At 36.5% G+C, this 18,553-nt stretch overlaps 1 protein-coding gene across 1 annotated transcript in view; it reads right to left on the bottom strand.

The window, feature by feature from the left end:
* scinlb (scinderin like b) overlaps positions 1-11,410 on the bottom strand; it is a 47,790-nt gene extending 36,380 nt beyond the window's left edge. Inside the window, exons 1-2 of the mRNA XM_038302475.1 lie at positions 11,255-11,410; positions 1,494-1,681 (exon numbers count right to left, since the gene is read on the bottom strand). Coding sequence (XP_038158403.1) covers positions 1,494-1,674 — 181 coding nt within the window. The 5' untranslated portion in view covers positions 1,675-1,681; positions 11,255-11,410. The remainder of the gene's footprint in view (positions 1-1,493; positions 1,682-11,254) is intronic.
* Positions 11,411-18,553: the final 7,143 nt, after the last annotated feature.

Genomic DNA, 18,553 nt, shown 5'->3' on the forward strand with positions numbered 1-18,553 from the left:
AATATTGCTTGTGTTCAAGTGAAAAATGATGTTCATCATAACCCTTATTGAATATTTTTTTTATAAAATAAAAGCAGATTGTACACTTACATGAAATTTAATTTGTAAGGAAATCTGTTTTATTTATCATACATCAGTTTGTTCATTATTTATTTATTAGATATTTTTGCTTTATTTTCACAAACTATCTGCTTTTAAAAGCAATACAAATATTGCTTTCATCTTCCTCTTGCTGGTTGTTATTGCAAACACAAAGGAACTAAACAATTTAAACTACTATATGTGGTGAAATGACTAATTTAACTTTAAAATCCAGACTTAATACTTGTCTTATTAGTGGACTCCATTTGAGACTTTCATGCCTTTACTTTAAACCAGACTTGCAACGCTATGACTGGGGCCCATCTCTACAAGCTACGCAAATGGAATTTCACAAGCATCTCTGACTTTCAGCATAAATTATTTCAACCCAACTTACTAAAGAGGATGTGTCAGCGGTTGGAGCCTCAGATTTCAAAATAGAACAAACTTATCTCACCACATTTTAGCAGTTTTGTGAGTTCTGTTGCTTATACGCACCATTGTTGCATTAGCTTTAGAAGAAGTGACACTTAAAGCTGCTACTGTGGACACAAAAATCTTCTATTGCATAGAATGCATTGCAATGATGCCTAAATTTATATACATGCATATACATTAGTTTTTTTTGCCTTGAAGTTGTTGCCAAAATAGACTCAAATTTCGGTAGGTTTCCAGATTTGTGACTGTTATAACTCTCATGACTCTGCACTGCTAATTTCCACCACTCCTGTCTACTCCTGCTCATCTCTGTGCTGCATGTAACTGAATAATAATTTTCAACTTGCGTCTCTCCCGCCTGCATCCTAATCAAGCCTCATCCATATCACCTGTGATCCTGGCTTTATATGCAGCTCTGTGGTGAAAAAGCTTTGCCAGATTATCAAAAGCCATCTGTTGATAAATATCCAGCGTTATTTTCCTGCTTCCTGTCTGATCTCAATCACGTTTTTGTCTCCTGGATTTCCCAGTTCTGCCATGTGTCTGTGTCCATGTTGGATATTCTCATGGCTTCTGATATCTGGATATCAACTTTACTTCTGCTTCATAACTACCTTGTCTATTCCCCAGATTTGTCAGCATTAATCTGCCTCCTTGTCTTTGACTTTTTGCTTCCACTGCTATAACAACGTTTCTTTTCCCTGATCACATAGTCCTACCTTTTTCATGCCTTTTTGGTCAGCAATTGTTAAATTACATTTTATGTATGATACTTCTTTCACTATTTATCGTTCCTAACAAATCACTAGTGGTGATAAGGTGGCAAAGTAAAGGAAGTTTAAAGAGGGTTTAAAAGTAATTTTGAAAGCTAGAGCAAAGAAATAAACCTGGTGCAGTAGAAAAAAGTGAAATTCTGAAAAAATAAAATCTCTAGAGGCATTTAGAAAGACTTTCATTTGGGGTTGCCATCTTACCCAGCCACATGTGAAGGCAGTAGGACGGTGCAGAGGTGGTGAAGAGCAGCAGGTAGGCGTCCCCGGTGTAAAAGCTGCCATGTAGGGCTTTGGGAACAGGCTTAAGGTCCATGTTCTCAATACGCCAGACCTGCAGCCCAGGCTCTTTCCCTGCATTTTGAAACTCCTTGTGGGAAACCATGGTGGCTCTGAGGGGGGAGAGGGGAAAACACAGAGGACACAAAGACGACAGGTTTAAACTGATTCAGTTTCTAAAATATTTGCAACATGAAGACACACATGAACCTACTGACAGAAAATATAGGACAGAAAACACAAACCGCACAACCACAAGGTGACACAATGTTTTTTTTAGCATTGACTGTGATGTGTTTCCCTCAGCGAGGCTCATAGATAGCGCATGTAGAGAGAGATCGAAACCCACCATAGATATGAAACCTCTACGTGAGAGCTCTTCTAGACAAGCTCTGAAAACATCCGTCAGCCCCCCCCCCCACTGCAGCTTTAAAACCTTAGATTCACTGAAATCATTAGCCAATGAGTACAGGATGCAAGGCAACATAAAATATTTATAGATTTCTTTTCTTGTTTCTTTCTGAATCCCTCATTATCTCCATCTATGTATTACATGTGGAGTACCCCAAGGTAGCTGTCTGGGTCCACTATTATTTAATATTTTTACTAATGATTTACCATATATTTTACATAAGGCTAACATTGCTGTCAATTCAACTATATATACATCAGCAAGTACACAAATGGAATTAGAAACTGTTTTAAATACAGAATTACAATATGTAGTAGATTGGGTCAAATAAAATAAATTGGCATTAAATACTGTAAAAACTAACTGCATGATTTTAGGTTCAAATTACAATATTAATCAGGATCCTGTAATTAATATTAAGATTAACAACGCCGTTATTGAACAGGTGCATGAGACCAGACTGCTGGGTGTAATAGTTGACTCTAGATTATCATGGAAAAAAACATATTTGTAATATTATTGCAAAAATGGGAAGAGGTATATCCATTATGAGAAGACATGCAAATTTCTTAACTTCAAACATTAGGAATTATGCAATGAAAGCACTAATATTGACATACCTCGACTATTGCCCAGCAGTTTGGTCAAAGATAGATTGTTGTATTCATTGTTAATTTTCATAAGAAACATTTCTTTTTCCAAATTTCCTTCTGTTTTGTTCAAGCATCTTTCTTTCAGTGTAGTAAATCATCAGTACAGTACTAGACATGCAACTAAAGGTAATTTCACTTTACCCATAGTGAGAACAAATGCCATAAAAAATACTGTTGTGTTTAGAGGTATGAAAGAATGGAATGATCTGCCAAAACATATCCTGCTTGCTAATAATGTCAATAAATTCAAATTATATGTGAAACAGAATTTATCAAAATAATATAACTGAATGTTTATATTTATATATGTGTGTGAATATGTATGTATATGTGTAGGTATGTTTGCAGGTGTAAGAGTAGAATGTGTTTTATATTTGTCATATATCACACCCGCATGAGGGTACATATGTACGTTAATATGTGTATATATTGTATATGTATTTGTATATGTGTTTGTGTATTTTCTTTTTCTTTCAAATATTGGTTGTATTCTTGGTTTTGTTTTTAATGTATATATTTTTTCAGGACCCCAGGAAGAATAGCTGCAGCATAGCTGTAGCTAATGGGGATCCTTTCAATAAAACCAAAACTATGTATAATAAATGTAACTATTTAAAAGTAAGGCACTTATTCTTAGGTGGAATAAATTAGCAGTGACGCTGTATGGCAACGATCACAAAACTGCAAAAACAGGCCATGGAGAAAAAACATCCAGCTTTAAGAAAAGACACAATTCTTTCTGTAAAGGTCTACAACTTTTTCATCACAATTATACATTTTTTTTAAAATATCACAGCCACCAAACATCTAGAGTGGTTCAGACTAAAAGTATTAATTTTACTGAAAAAAGGCAACAAATTATCACCTTATCAGTTGGTTTTTTGCGGGATTACATAAAAATGTACAACTAATTTTATTTAAACATTTACCAGAGATGTAAATCAAGCCAAGAAACAACCCAATACAATATGGTGATGATCCAGATTCTAATCCAGAAACAGGACTTTTTTTAAAGGTTTCTTTAACATTATTTGGCGGAACAAGCAGTTCCCCCCTAAACCAGAGGGTGGCAGCAGTGTCTAGTGCTAGCATCAGCATTAGATAAAAAAAAAAAAAAAAGTTTGGAAGTATTATACTGAAGAGAAAAACACAAAAAAAATCAAAGAAGGAAGCAGAACCTATAATGAAGGTGAGAGCAGAACAGACACCAGAGGCTGCAGGAGCACTTGGTGCCTTATATGATTTCTACAGAGGTGTGCCTCATGCCAAGGAAAAATTATTCGTTAAAATGAGCACGGGCAGAGATGGCAAAAGTACTCACTTTCCGTACTTGAGTAAAAGTACAGATACTACTGTTAAAAAATACTCTGGTAAAAGTGGAAGTACTGATTAAACTTCTTTACTCAAGTAAAAGTAACAAAGTACAGGCTTGTAAATTTACTTAAAGTATAAAAGTAAAAGTAGAAACCACTTTTTTCATGCCGTTGCCTACATTTTAAATGGATGTCTGCCAATAGGACTAGATCTCCGTTGTGTTCATTTTCAATCATCTCGTCGTCCATGCTACTATGCTAACGCCACCGCCACCAAGCTGCAATGATTTGCCGCCAATGAATCCCGCCGAATCTGTCGATTCATCTTGTAGTGGTGCGTCAAATGCAACGTAGATTCCCATCCAATTAGATTGAATTTGGTATTGATGACGTGAAAAATAATAACGGTAACTCCATTGAAATGATTCAAAACTAAAGTAACGAGCCAATTTTTAAAAATGTAAGGAGTAGAAAGTACAGATATTTGTGTAAAAATGTAAGGAGTAGAAGTAAAAAGTCGCCATAAAAATAAGTAGTAAAGTAAAGTAAAAATATCAGAAAAATCTACTTGAGTACTTGTACTAGTATTTGTACTTCATTACTTCCCATCTCTGAGCATGGGCGATTTTTAGCTATATGTTTAAGTCAAGACATGGGGCAAAATGGCGGAGGTCTGCACTCTCCGTGTACTTTTCTAGTTGTTTTACCGTAAATCCTCTAATATTGGCCTGTATTCCATTAGCAGCCGGGTCTCTAATAATGGCCGGTTTTGTATGTCTTTTTTTTTGTATTGCAGTGCAGAAAAATAGCAGCTGCTGGAAGATGTCTGAATAATGTTCTGTAAACCGTTATGGTAACTGTACTTTTTCAATAAATTAACCTAGTATTTTATCGGTTTAAAGAGACACAATCTGTTTTTATTCCTTCCACTGGTCGTCTGTTTTGATCAAATAGAAATAGAGGCCTGCCTCTAATTCTGGCCTCCTTCCAATAATGGCCTGGACCAAGATGCACCTGAGTGAAATAAAGGCCCCGGCCTATATTAGAGGATTTACGGTATGTATTTTGATGGATAAATAAATAGATAAATATTTATTTATGGTTTCAATGCTGACCTTGACTCGTTTCCTGCAACCTTTAGATGTGCCTTTGGTTCGACGCACCTGAATCAAGTAATTAGATGATTGAGAAGAACTGACTGCTTACTGATGAGGCAACTCAGCCGTTTTATTCAGGTGTGTTGGACCAAGAATGGATCTAAAAATTGCAGGATACCGGCCCCCAGGAACTGGAATTGCTAACCACTGCTTTAGAGCAGTGGTTAGCACTCACCTGGTTTAGGCGCTCAGGTGAAACATGGACGTTTCCACTTTTTAACTGGTAAGTTAAATGTTTGGTTTGGTTGACTTTAGCATTTTTGGACCTGGAAACTGACGGCAAACAGTTAAGAAGGTGAGCCGGGGAGCGACAGTGCGCTACTTACCGGTCGCAAGGAGTTAAAGTTTTAGTTATCACCTATAACTAAAATTTTATTTCATAATTTTAGAAAAAATATATATTCTAAAGTGATATTCCATGTTTTTAAATCATATTTGTTTCAGTTTCGTCTCTTTGAATATTCAAATGGACCGCTGTCATAGTTCGAACAAGAGCCAGATTGAAGCACACTTCCTGTTATTTGTAACTCCTCTGCTGTGAAAACGTCCGTATGAAAATAATGGAAATGGGCTTTAATGTTTTAGAACCAGCCACCGCGTATAACTGCTTTTTGTGCGTCTAAGGCGTCAAGAGGAAGAAGCGTCTTGGTAACGTCCTCTAAACACATCTAGGAAGTGAAAATACACTTATTGTTATCTGATGCAGCTTCTGCAGCAAGCGAGCGTCATTGCGGAGTTTGTGGCTCTTATTTTAGAGAAGCAAATGACAAAAAAACTCATGGATTGAGTCATTTCTGATGGTTGGGGCCTGAATGGACACTCGCTATGGAAGTGAACTAGTCAAGGGCGTAGGTTTGATTTCAACTTTGGTAGGGACACTATTCTTCAGTTTCATTGGTCCTTTGCAAAAATATGCATGCTCTTTTTTATGCTTAATGTGAGCTTCAGGGCTCATTTTGTTTAAAGAAAACAGCAGCATTTCTTGCTACATTAATACAAATCTTATAAGCACTACATGCTCTAGATGCTGTTTATCAATATTTAAAGCATCACTGGCTCTGATGAATGTGGTATTAGGACTTTTTCCAATTTGAAAAGGATTGCATTTAAATTTACCTGCTACTAAGACAGTGTCTGTTTAACCAAATATAGTCTAAATATGTGGATTTATCCTGTGTTTTCTTCTGAAGATAGAGAATTGTGCAGAGGTAAACAGAGGTAAAACCCACTCTTATTTTTTTTTTATCTAATATGCTCTCTCTGGATAATGCAAAATAATACATTCAAGGGACGGCAAATAAATGTATTGTATTTACATGTGCACTGGAACTATAAGAGGAACTGACACTGAGCATTTAAAGTATTAATATTAGAAGTTGTACATCTGGGCTGTAGTCACTCTGTGTAGCTAATTTCATGTATTTTATCTATGGCTGAAACAATTAATCATATTAACAAATTATTTAAATAATCGTGAACTATGTAATTGATTAATCGTTAACTGGAATATAGGACCACTTAAATGTGCCTTTAGCCGACAGAGCGACCCACTTAGAGCAGGAATTATACCAAGATTGTAAAAAATATGTAAACATTTTGCATTTAAGAAGTAAAAAAAAAATAGTTTTTGTCTGTCAATATTCTCCATCCAGAACTCCTCCAAAGGAAACGTTTAAACGTTTCACCTGGTTTCATTTCATAAAAGATCTTCTTTAAGGAGCCTTTGGCTATCTGATTAAAAGATAAAATAAAAGAAATCCTAACGTTGTTAACTTACATTTCTCAAGTTCCACAAATCAAAAAACTCTCTCCTGCTTCTTTACAGAACTCCAATCAGAAGCTTTCGCCTGTTTTAGCGTAGATAATATATTTTTTAATTCGGACTAGTTTCGTAGCCCAATATTAATTTATTTTAGCGTCTTTTTTTTTCGCGCTCCAAGCACCCGCGCACGCACACATACAGACTAGAAAACACGCAATCAGAAAGAGAGAAGGCGGAACTTAAGGCAGAATAATCAGAGAGTTAAACCGCGCAGCACAGTTGATGCGCTGCTATGTGAAAGGGACAGGAAAGAGCAGGCAGCTGCAGCTACCAGGCAGAGAAGCTGCGAGAGGAAAAGAAGCGGCTGCTGTATAGTAAATTATAAACATGTTGTTTACATCCAATTATTGGTAGGGACAAATAGGTCCTTCCAAAATTTTGGTAGGGACATGTCCCTATGGTCCCTATGCAAACCTACGCCCATGGAACTAGTGTAAGACATTTAGGTTTTGTTTTTTTGCTCCCAAAACAAAAATTAACTGAGAAAATCCCGCCGAATGAGTTGGATAATTGCATCAGTTTTTATAAAAACAGTCAGATTTAGAAGTTAGAAACGGATTCCTTAAATCAACGGGTCTCTATTTGGACCATAAATGTGATCCTGATCAGATCCAAGAGCAGCCTGCTGACGCTGCTCAACTTTTAAAGCCTTTATTTGTCAACTGGAAGCATCAAAATGACAAGAAAAGTTCAATCAGGCTAAAATTTAAGTGTTCAGAAAAATTCAACCGGATTTTTATCAGAAATATACAGCAATATGGAGGGAATTTTGTTCCATTATTGCTGCCAGCAAATAATGCATTTTTAAAGTCAAAGGTAAATAAAAAAAAAAAAAAAACGCAATCCTTAAGTGAAACTTCTTAAATTAAAAAAGGAACATTTTGAAACTAACTTTTATATTTTCCCCAAATGTTTTTATTCTAAACTTTTTTCGTTTTTCTCAGTTTCTTTTTTGCAGATGGAGTTTTACGAATTGCATTCTTTATAATAGCATTTTACGGATCACCTTCTCTTCACTTTAAGCCCAATGCTAAGGCTCAACCAATAAAATATTGCTGCTAACGTCCAGCAGACCAATAGGAATGCATCTTTACTCCCTACACAAGAGGAAAACCCGCCCTCAGAGGTGAAGAGAATTTGACCTGGAAAACGCAATTTGAAAATAATTAAATTAGGAAAAAAACAATTGAAAATGTAAAATCTTTAAAAAAAAATGAAATTAATTGATATATCATTTGAAAAAAAAAAAAAAAAAAAGTCCAGTAAAGATACTCTACCCTTTTTAAATAAAAAAAGTTTCATATTTTTGGGTTGATTTTTTTTTTTCTTCAAAATTTCCATTCACAAAACATGCTCTTGCTTTGCAGCAGTAATGGAACAAAATTCACTCCATATAGGAGAAGCTGGATCTGGGCCAAAACCAAGCAACTTAAATGAGCTTTGTGATGGGAGGGGGGGGGGGGGGGGGGGGGGTCAAACTCCAGCCAGACTCATGCCAGGAACTCACTGAAGGCAATAAATGGTATGAGCTTTGTTTTTCTGCGTCGTCATTAAGTTGAGTCAAACAGTTGAGAGAAGTTGGTTCAGATATCAGTGAACGAATTTGGAAATAAAGAAGCTATTTACGTCATTCTGACCTTTTATTTAAAACTTTATAACTTGCAAAATTATGGCGACCAGTGTATGCATTTATGGCAAAGCTGAACTTTTTCCTTCAGGACACCAAACATGGTGTTTAACTGTTTTAACAACAAAGATAAAAAAAAAAACTCCCTTATAGGAGGTTTAATTAAATAAACATTTTAAAGAAAAAAAACAGCCTTTAGAGGAACTATTCTTCCTCTTTTGGGCCTTTGATGCATATTGAAAATTCAGATAAGCCCAGATCTCTGCCTCCATCCTGATATCAGTGGATATCTAATCAGTATCTCTGCTGAAATAAACCGGATAATCACCATGGAGTTAGAGTGACGTCTACCTTCATAAAGGCACGGAAGATTTTAAATTAACAGCTACATTTACAATCAGGGTTTAGTTTAGAATTGGGGCCCCCCCGTAGACCTGGATTTGTGGGGCCACATCTCACAGAACGCTGCACATTTAGGACAACAATGTTCAGTATTTAGCAGATAATTAGACTGTGGTAGAGGTGAGAGGCACTGTGGGATATTTCTCTGGCCTGGCCATTAGCTGTTGTTGTCATTGCGTTCTAGGGATTCGTTAGAGCAAAACAGACGATTCCTTAGCGGGGAAAAAACGCGATTAAATGAGACAAACATGATAAAACTGCAAAAGTAGAATTATAACTATTCAAACTGAACCGTAAAGGGCTGGTTATCCTCCTGCAGCAGTGTGTCGCAGTTAGCTTCTCGCAGGTAAGAAGCAGATATTTTGGATTTATACTCAATTTTGAAGCGTGGTCTGCACTAGCGTTGCCAATCGTCCCTTAAAAAACTGAATCTGTCCCGTATTTAGTGGAAAACGAACACACTTTGTCACCTTTACTGTGAGAGTAAAAAATAGTCAGTAAAAAGCTAATGAAAAATGAAGAACAATGGCACGTTATATACAAAACTTACGGTAAACTTGTCCCCGGGCCCTGTCCTGCATTATGACCAATGAGCTGACAGCATATAATTAACATATAATTATTATAATTTTTGCTTTACTCATCTTTAATCTGCAGAACTCAAACACAAACAACTCCTCACTGCTGCAAAAGCTCAGAGGAAATACAGGGAAAAGCAGGCTAACACCACATAATGTGGCATTGAGCTAAAAAAATGTTTTTCTGTTGTACAACTGTAGCTTCCAGTCATTACATTTAAGGCACAAATATGTTTACAAGTTTGCTGTTGCACTAAAAATGTTATATTGGCGTTAAGTGCGACACCCACGCAGACGACCTGGTTTCTGAGCATAAACTAGGCTTAAACGTTTAACTCTTCCCAGCCACTAGGTGGCGGGATAAGCCACACTCAATCTCCTGTACTGCTTGACAGTTGCTCTGCTAATGCTAATGCTAACCACATTCTGGGGGCGGGCTTTCCTCTGGACAGAGCATCGAAGACGCATTCCTATTGGTCTCCACAGACTTTCGCAAAAACATTTTTATTGGTCAAAAGAGAGTTAATAATGATGTTGAAGCAAAAGAGAATATTTTTCTGTAAAATGACGTTTTTAAAGAATGTAATTTATAAATTGCAATGTGAAAAACTGAAATATGAATAACAAATGTGAAAAAATACAAAATAAAAGACAATGTCTGAAAAAACAGCAAATGTAATCTCAAAGCCTCTTTTTGACTAAAAGATTTTTCAAAATTGTATTTCCTGTTTTGCATTTTTCGGATTTCCATGTTCTGTGCTTGCAACAATAACGGAGCAAATTTTACTTCATACATTTATACTCTTTTTCAGTTTTGCATAAAATAAAATTCTGTGGTTCTTCCCTAAAATCATTACATCAAATAGTTTCACATCTGCTTCTAATAAAAACTGAAATAAAGTCCTGAGAAACATCCTGTTTCTAACATCTAAAGATGTTAAACTCTTCCTGCAGACATGGTGTCACCAGCATCAAAGATGGCAGATTACCCTGAATGCCTTTTCTTCAGGATTACACAAGCATTAGATTATAACATCTGTGTGGCTGCAGGATTACAGTCTGGTAACATTTACTGGCTGCTCTGCATCCACAGTGCTTGTGGATGAAGGGAAACCAGTTTGCACCAGTAAAAACACTGATGCCACCATAAGACTGTTATTACAGAGGAGTTTGTTCAGCTCCGGTTTCACAGGATTTACTGTAAGAGCTTCCTGATCGATAAAGTGTGCAGCCATCAGGCTGCAGAGGATTAATGCACATTAATAGAAGAATCTCACTGATGGAGTTTGACTGTTGCAGCAAATAAGACTTTTTTTATTATCCAAATAATTGGGAATTTGTTGTTTAGAATGAATGTTAAACTAAAGATCATGCTTTTTTTTTTTTACTTTAATCATTTATTAAAGGATATTTTACCGTATTTCCTGTATAGCAGATGGTAATACCATATAAATACGCACTAATGCGCCAACATGTTGTCTTTTTACAGACACGGAACAGTTTTTTTCCTCCTCTCTCTGCATGATCGTCTCATTAAACCCTCTTTTTTTCCTTTCCTCTTTTTTTTTCCACTAATGGAAAATCTCGTTAAACTCTCCAATAAGCGCAAACAGATCATCCTGCGCGTCCAGCAAGTCCTGACGAGCGGATTATGATCAGCAGAGAAGAAATCATGACTGAACCTGAACCGAAGAGAAGGAAGAAGAAAATGATTTTACTCACAGATTGTTTTTCTTTTTGGATGAAACGCAGCAGAGACGGACAGAGAGGAGCAGGAGGAGAAGAAGGAGGAGGAGGAGAAGGAGGAGCGCTTCTGGAGGCTGGAGATGTGGGAGTGAGTCGGTAGTGAAGCGAGTTTGTGTTTTACTGTGAAAAAAGGGGAGGAGGAGGAGGAGGAGCAGAAAGGCGCACTGATTGGTCCTCTTGGCTGTCAGCAGTTTAAGTCTCAAGTTTGCAGAAATATTAATGCTTCACTTCAGTAAAAGGAGCTAAAACTATCATTGATCATACTGAATTTATTGCACGTTTTTAAAGCACCATGTACTTGAAAGTATTCTAATAAAATGCTCCTTCAGACTAAATTGGGGAATTTTTAAGTTTGCAAAAGTGTATTTTGAATATTCTGTGGGATGGACAAACATTTAATTCAGTTTATTTCTATAGCTCCAATTCACATCATGTCATCTCAGGTCACTTTCCAGTTCACCAGATCATCCAGTCAGATTGATTCAAAGTTTTCTATCTAAGGAAAACCAGCTGATTGCATCGACTCATTGACTCTTCAGCAATCCCTCACACTAAGCAAGGTAAAGAAAATTTATTTGTATAGCACAATTCAGTACAAAGACAATGCAAAGTGCTTTGCATGATTAAAATATAGAAAAATAAAACAGAATCAAAGCAAGTAGGAATAAAATAAGAAAATAAATAAAAAAAATAAAAAATAAAAATAAAAAAACGCATGCTTGTAGTGACAGTGGGGAGGAAAAACTCCCTTTGAACAAGAAGAAACCTCCAGCAGAACCAGGCTCAGTGTGAGCGGCCATCTGGGGTTCAAGGAGACAGAAGCAGACATAGAAAAATAAGCATAGATACAAAAGGCAACTGTCAACCAGCTCCACAGGCGGCCCCGTCCAGGAAACACACAGCCAGGCAGACGAGCTCCGAGCCAGCTCCCATGTCAGAGGATGAAGAGAGCACATCCAGTTAGTCACAGTCAGAGAAACAGGACTACACTGGAAAACAGGCCAAGCTCCAACATCTAGAAACAAAGGTGTTGATGGCAGCAGCACAGCTGATATTTCTCTCCAGGATGGAGTCACAGCCAAACAGGAACAGACCAGATGAAGCTACTATGAGAAAAAGCAGAGAGAGCAGAACGTTAGAGATTGAACTAACAGATTCTGCAGAGTGGGAGAATAGAGATAGAATGAAGCAGAATGATGAAAAAGGGGTCCCTAGGTCCTCTAACAGTCTAAGCCTATAGCAGCACAAATGCAGAAAATATCTCAGGGTAACCTAAATGTTTTGGATTAAGTATAAGAAAGGTAGAGCTAATGAGAAACGTCTTTCCGAACTGCAATTCCGGATCAGGCTGTTAATGTTTTACCTCCACTTACCTTTCTACTTACCCAGCAACAGATCCTCACTGTGTTTTTTTTTCCTCCATCTGGCCTCCTTAGTTTACTGTAGTGCATTAACTTCCTTTAGAGACTGAGGATGGAGCCCAAAGTAAACACATGTATTTATCTTTACATGTTTGTATTCTTGTCAGCTGAAACCTGAAGTATGTTTTGCATTTATAGTCCTCTTCTTGACTCAGTATCCAGTGAATTTTTTTTATTTTTTTTTACTACAGTAAGCTGCAACTTTTTGTGTTCCACTTTTTCTTTGTTTATTGGGAATCACTCCAGTCTCAGGTAGATTGGGGAGGTTTTAAGTTGGGGTGGACTTTGATTAGGACATTCTAACTGGATTGGGTTTATGTCCTGCTTAAAATGTGAACCATCAACAGGAATTTTCTTTATTTAGAAGAGCGTCCCTAAAGGGACATGGGGCCAGCTCCTTCTGTCAGTGTGGAGATGATTTGCTCTTAAAACATAATTAATGGCTTCCTTTTAACTAGGGATGCACGATATAATCGGCCCCCTATCGGTATCGGCCTTAAAACTGAATATCGGACATCGGCCACCCCACCGATATTTTTTTTACCAACATATTTTTATTGAGTTTTTACACTTCGGAAATACAAGCATGTAGTTATTTGAACAGGTTCTCTTTGTAGTCATTACATGACAATAATTATTTTACTCAATCCAGAGAAATAAAATACAACAACAACAAAAAAACAAAACAAAGAACACAGCTTCTCAAAAACTGGGGTATTCACACAGATTACAAATTGGTCAGATATAATTATACACATCTATACAACATGGCACACCACAGGTTCTGGCAAATCAGAACTCAAACAAACCCTCTGTCAAGTCCTTAATAAAATTAATGAAAGGCCCCCAAATCCTCTCAAAAAGATACCCTTTGGATTTCCTAATATATGTTATTCTTTCTAGCGGCAAATTAGACGCCATCTGTTTTAACCACTGCGTGACACTAGGTCTATTGATATTTTTCCAAGTCAAAGCAATACATTTTTTTGCAGCCAATGAGCTTATTTCTATGAAAGTGCATTCTGATTTACTAAAGTTATGTTTCCCAGGGAATAAAGCTAGCAGGAACAATTTAGAATCCAGTGGAACTTGCTTTAAGATATTTTTTTCAATTATATCTTTCACCTCTGTCCAAAATGCTTTGATTGGTCTGCATTCCCACATGCAGTGTATCAGAGTCCCTTTAGAATTACATTTTACACACAGATCTGGGATGTTATTATTGTATTTATTTAAATGCACAGGTGTAACATAGATACGCATTAGCCATTTAAATTGTAGGATTCTAAGACGACTGCTTATGGACATTGTGTGAATTTTAATGCAAGCCTTTTTCCAATCCTGTTCACTGATATTTGATGATAGGTCCAAATTCCAGTTTATAAGTTTATTGTTTGAGTCCTCTAATGAGTTAGAAACCAGCACATTATAAAAATCTGAAATGATGCCCTTCCTTGATTTATTCCGAGTCATTAATTTTTCAAGTAACGTAAGAGGGGGCTTGTTAAGGTTGTTGTAATTTGCTTTAACAAAGCTTCTTATCTGAAGAAATTTGAAGTAATGTTTTTTATCCAGATTGAATTTGGTTTGTAGCTCTGCAAATGACAAAAATATATCAGAATTTGATGGGTAAAGGTCACCAACAGTTTTTAAACCTTGCAGCGCCCAAAGCCTAAAGGTTCCATCCGCTCTACCTGGAGCAAACAGCTGATTACCCCATATTGGGCTAAATTGGGATATGTTGTTTGGCTCCGCAAGGTAATTTCTAACGTCCTGCCAAATTTTTAACATGTTTTTCAGAATGGGATTTGTAGTACGTTTCTTTAACTTCGTTGATGTGTCAGAGTATATGAACAATGGAAGAGCTAAACTTAAATTTTGGGACTCCATTTCTACCCAGTGAGGATTATTTTTATCTGTAAAATAGAACATAATAGTCCTTAACTGAGTGGCCCAGTAATAAAATTTAAAGTTGGGACACTTTAACCCCCCTCTTTCAAATGGTAAATAAAGCAGCGAGAGGCGTAGCCTAGGCTTTCCATTATTCCACACAAAAGCCAAAATGTTTTTTTTTAGCCAATTGAATAGTTCAGGAGGAGGCGGCAGTGGAATGCTTTGAAAGAGGTATAATAGCTTTGGAAGTATATTCATTTTCAGGACATTAATTCTTCCCAATATGGATATAGGCATAGATGTCCAGTTGTCAATTGAGGCAGCTATTGTTTTCATTAAGAGTTCGTAATTGGATTTGACCCCACCGATATTTAACCCAATATTTAAACAGCTTAGTCTAAAAAAAAAAAAAAAAAAAAATACTACTTCTTCTTCTTCCTCAAAAACTTATTTTTTCCAAAGACGAGGGAAGAAATATTGACACATTAAAATATCCCAATATCTTCATATGCTGATATATTGCCATTTAAAAACACCATATCAATCTCTTTTACTAATGAAATATTGCTATATGTCATCGTTATGCTGCGAAATCCCCCGAAAATTCACCAAATGTTGCCATATTTTTATATGTTGATATATTGACGCGGTATCAATCTATTTTACTAACAAAATCTCACAAGAATTTGCAAAATATCACGAGAGTTTGTAACAGAACGATGAAATTTCACCAGATTTTGAAAGTAAAATAGATCGATACCGCGTTTTTTAAAATCTATTTGATATCAGCATATGAAAATATATTTGAGTATATTATTTTTCAATGTGTCAGAAATGGATAACAAAACTGCTATTTTCAATGACTACTTATTTTTGTCCAGCTTTAACATCGGTATCGATATCGGTTATCGGCTACATGAGTTTTAAAATATCGGCATATCGGATATCGGCCAAAATCCCAATATCATACATTTTAACAATAAATCCATAATATTAAACGCTTGAGATGTTGGTCCATAACCTGCTTAACAATAAGCCCACATAGTTAATCCTGACCCGTCTGCTGTGTTTCTCGGTCTTCCTGATGCTCTTTGTTCTCCAATGTTCTCTATCAAACCTCTGAGGTCAAACAAAGAACAGCATTCCTGCCTTTATGCTAATTCTATTACGCGCTAATGAATTTACTTTAATACAATTTGGCAGATTGATGTTAATGATGCGGATATTAGAAATTTTTGGCCTAAGGCGAAGGCAGGCATGGGGTGTTCAGAAAAAACAAAATCACTGGTCAATTATAGAAATGCAGACAATATAGTATAATAATACGTGTGTAATATCCAGCCACGCGGGCCACCTCCTCCAGGGGAATTCCATGGCGTTCCCAGGCCAGCCGAGAAAAAATTTGCACCATTTCCACTAGACCTCTGAAAACCGATCTGTGCCGAGTTCGGAACGAGCTTGGATCAGCTAACCGTGCCGGGCTTGGTTCCTTACGACCGTTTACACACCAAGCTAGCACGGTTCCTCGCCTCCTAGTGGCGATCTCCGGTACTGCTGCTCTCTAGAGGTAATCAAGCAATGAAGGAGGCAGCTTTTGGTGAATTTACTCGACAGAGTCGGCTTTAGGGAAGTGGATACAACAAACGATAGTCTAATCAGGGCTTCAAGACGCAGGAAACAACGACAGACATTGAGGTTCATCACCTGCTAAGCAGAGACATCACTGGAAATCCTGTAGCCCGATAGGAAAGCTAGTGTTTTCTCTGAAATTCCATGATTATGGAGGCGGACTGTAAGGAGATGATGCAGTCTTCTCGTCTTCTCATGCGCTCTTTGTTATCCGAGAACCGAACCAGAACTGAACTGTGCCGAGCCCTACTGATGGACTAGTACCATCTTAGTGCGGTTCGGTTGTGTCTTCAGACACCCTGTCTACTTTTAAGGCTAGGCTTAAAACTTTCCTTTTTGATAAAGCTTCTAGTTAGAGTGGCTCAGGTTATCCTGAGCTATCTCTATAGTTCTGCTGCTATAGGCTTAGACTGCTGGAGGACATAGGGACCCCTTTTTCATCATTCTGTTTTATTCTATCTTTGTTCTGCGTTATTTTTGAGTTCAATCCCTAATCTCGATGTAATCTCTTTCATCTCTTTGACATGAAAACTGGCTCAGAGCTTGTCTGTTTAATTGTTTCCCAGACAGAGTATGGAGATAGTTTACAGTTACCTTTCCTATGACGGAAAGTATTTATAGATTAGCTTTTCTCTTTCTTCTTCTGTCTCCTTAAACTCCACACTGATCCTGGTTCTACTGGTTTCTTCTTGTTCAAAGGGAGTCTTTTCCTCTTCGCTGTCGCTGCAATCAGGCTCAGTGTGAGGGATTGCTGTAGATTCAACGACAAAATGCAAGCGAAAGTCTCTTCACATGTTCATTCAGTACGAGCGCACCCTGCACTGGAAAAAAAAGAAATGTTGATAAGCCTTTTTTCTTAAAATAAGTGCATTTGTTCTTGGAATGAGGAGATAAAAGAGATATTTTGCCAATGGAACAAGACAAGAGAAAAACTAGGAAAACACAATTGCATTGTCTTATATCAAGTGCATATTATCCAATTATCTAATTTAAAGAGTAAAAAAACTAATTCCATTGGCAAACTATCTCATTTACCTACTCAAATCAAGAGTAAACACACAATCTACGAAGTTTTTACTTATTTCTAGATCATTTTTCCAGTGTGTAAAGTCAATGACTGGATGGAATCAGATGGTTTTCCTTAGTTTGAACCAATTTGACTGAATAATCAGATTTATTTTTTCTGGAAAGACCCTTGAATGACATGTGTTATGAATTAGAGCTATGAAAATAAACTGAACTGTATTGAAAGATCTCCCCCCAAACATGGATTCTTACACTCCAAGCATGTTATGGTAGCATGGCTGTGCATCTTTACTGTTTATTCTCTCCTTCTGGGCCTGTGAGTTGACTGCAGTGGAATAACTGGCTTTATGGACTAAGGATGGAGCCCAAGGCAAAGCTGATTCATAACTCAGACCTGCTTAACAATAAGCCCTCAAAGTTGTTCCTGACCTGTCTGTGTTTCTTCGTATTCCTGCTGTTAGTTCTCCGAATTCTCTACCAAACCTCTGAGGCCAAAAATGCATTTATGCTAATTCTATTATGCACTAATGAATTTACTTTAATACAATTTGTCAGATTGAAGCCGAAAGGATCCAGTTGATCAAAGATTTTCAGACCTTTATTTGTTGATAGTTTGCAATTTTTCTTCAATATTCTTTAATAAGATGAGAAATAATAACCATGTACACTGCAAAAAAACCAAAACCTAGATAAGTCATTTTTTTCTTAAAATAAGTGCATTTGTTCTTGAATTGAGGAGGTAAAATAGACATTTTGCCAATGGAACAAGACAATTTACACTTAAAATAAGAAAACATAATTGCATTGTCTTATTTCAAGTCCATATTATCTAATTATCTTCCTGTAAGAGTAAAATTTATGGAAGTAAATATGTGCCATCAGAATTTGAATAAAAAATACCTCTGAAATTTGAATGTTGTATATTAGTGCTTACTTTTTCAGTATTAAAATAAATTCAGAATATATTTTTAACCTAAAAAAAATTCAACGTCATTATTTGTGCATAAAAAAAAAATTCAGTGTAATTTTTTTTACATGGTTGCAATTTTCAGTTATTAAAAAAATTCACATTCCTATTTCAAAGTGATAAAATATTCAATATACATATTTCTCACAGTTTAAATTTTCAGTGTTAAAAAATTCAGCATATAAAAAATTCAACTTTTCAAAATTCAAATGCAATATTTTCGTTGTCCTCCAATTCAACTTCAGCGTCAAATTCAGCGTCTAAAAATTCGCTGTAAAAATGGCCAAGGTTACTTCAGGTCACAGACATTAGCAATGGATGTCCGATTCCAACATCCAC

The sequence above is a fragment of the Cyprinodon tularosa genome, unplaced genomic scaffold, assembly GCF_016077235.1.
Source record: "Cyprinodon tularosa strain WSP-4 unplaced genomic scaffold, ASM1607723v1 ctg490, whole genome shotgun sequence".
Classification (NCBI taxonomy): domain Eukaryota; kingdom Metazoa; phylum Chordata; class Actinopteri; order Cyprinodontiformes; family Cyprinodontidae; genus Cyprinodon; species Cyprinodon tularosa.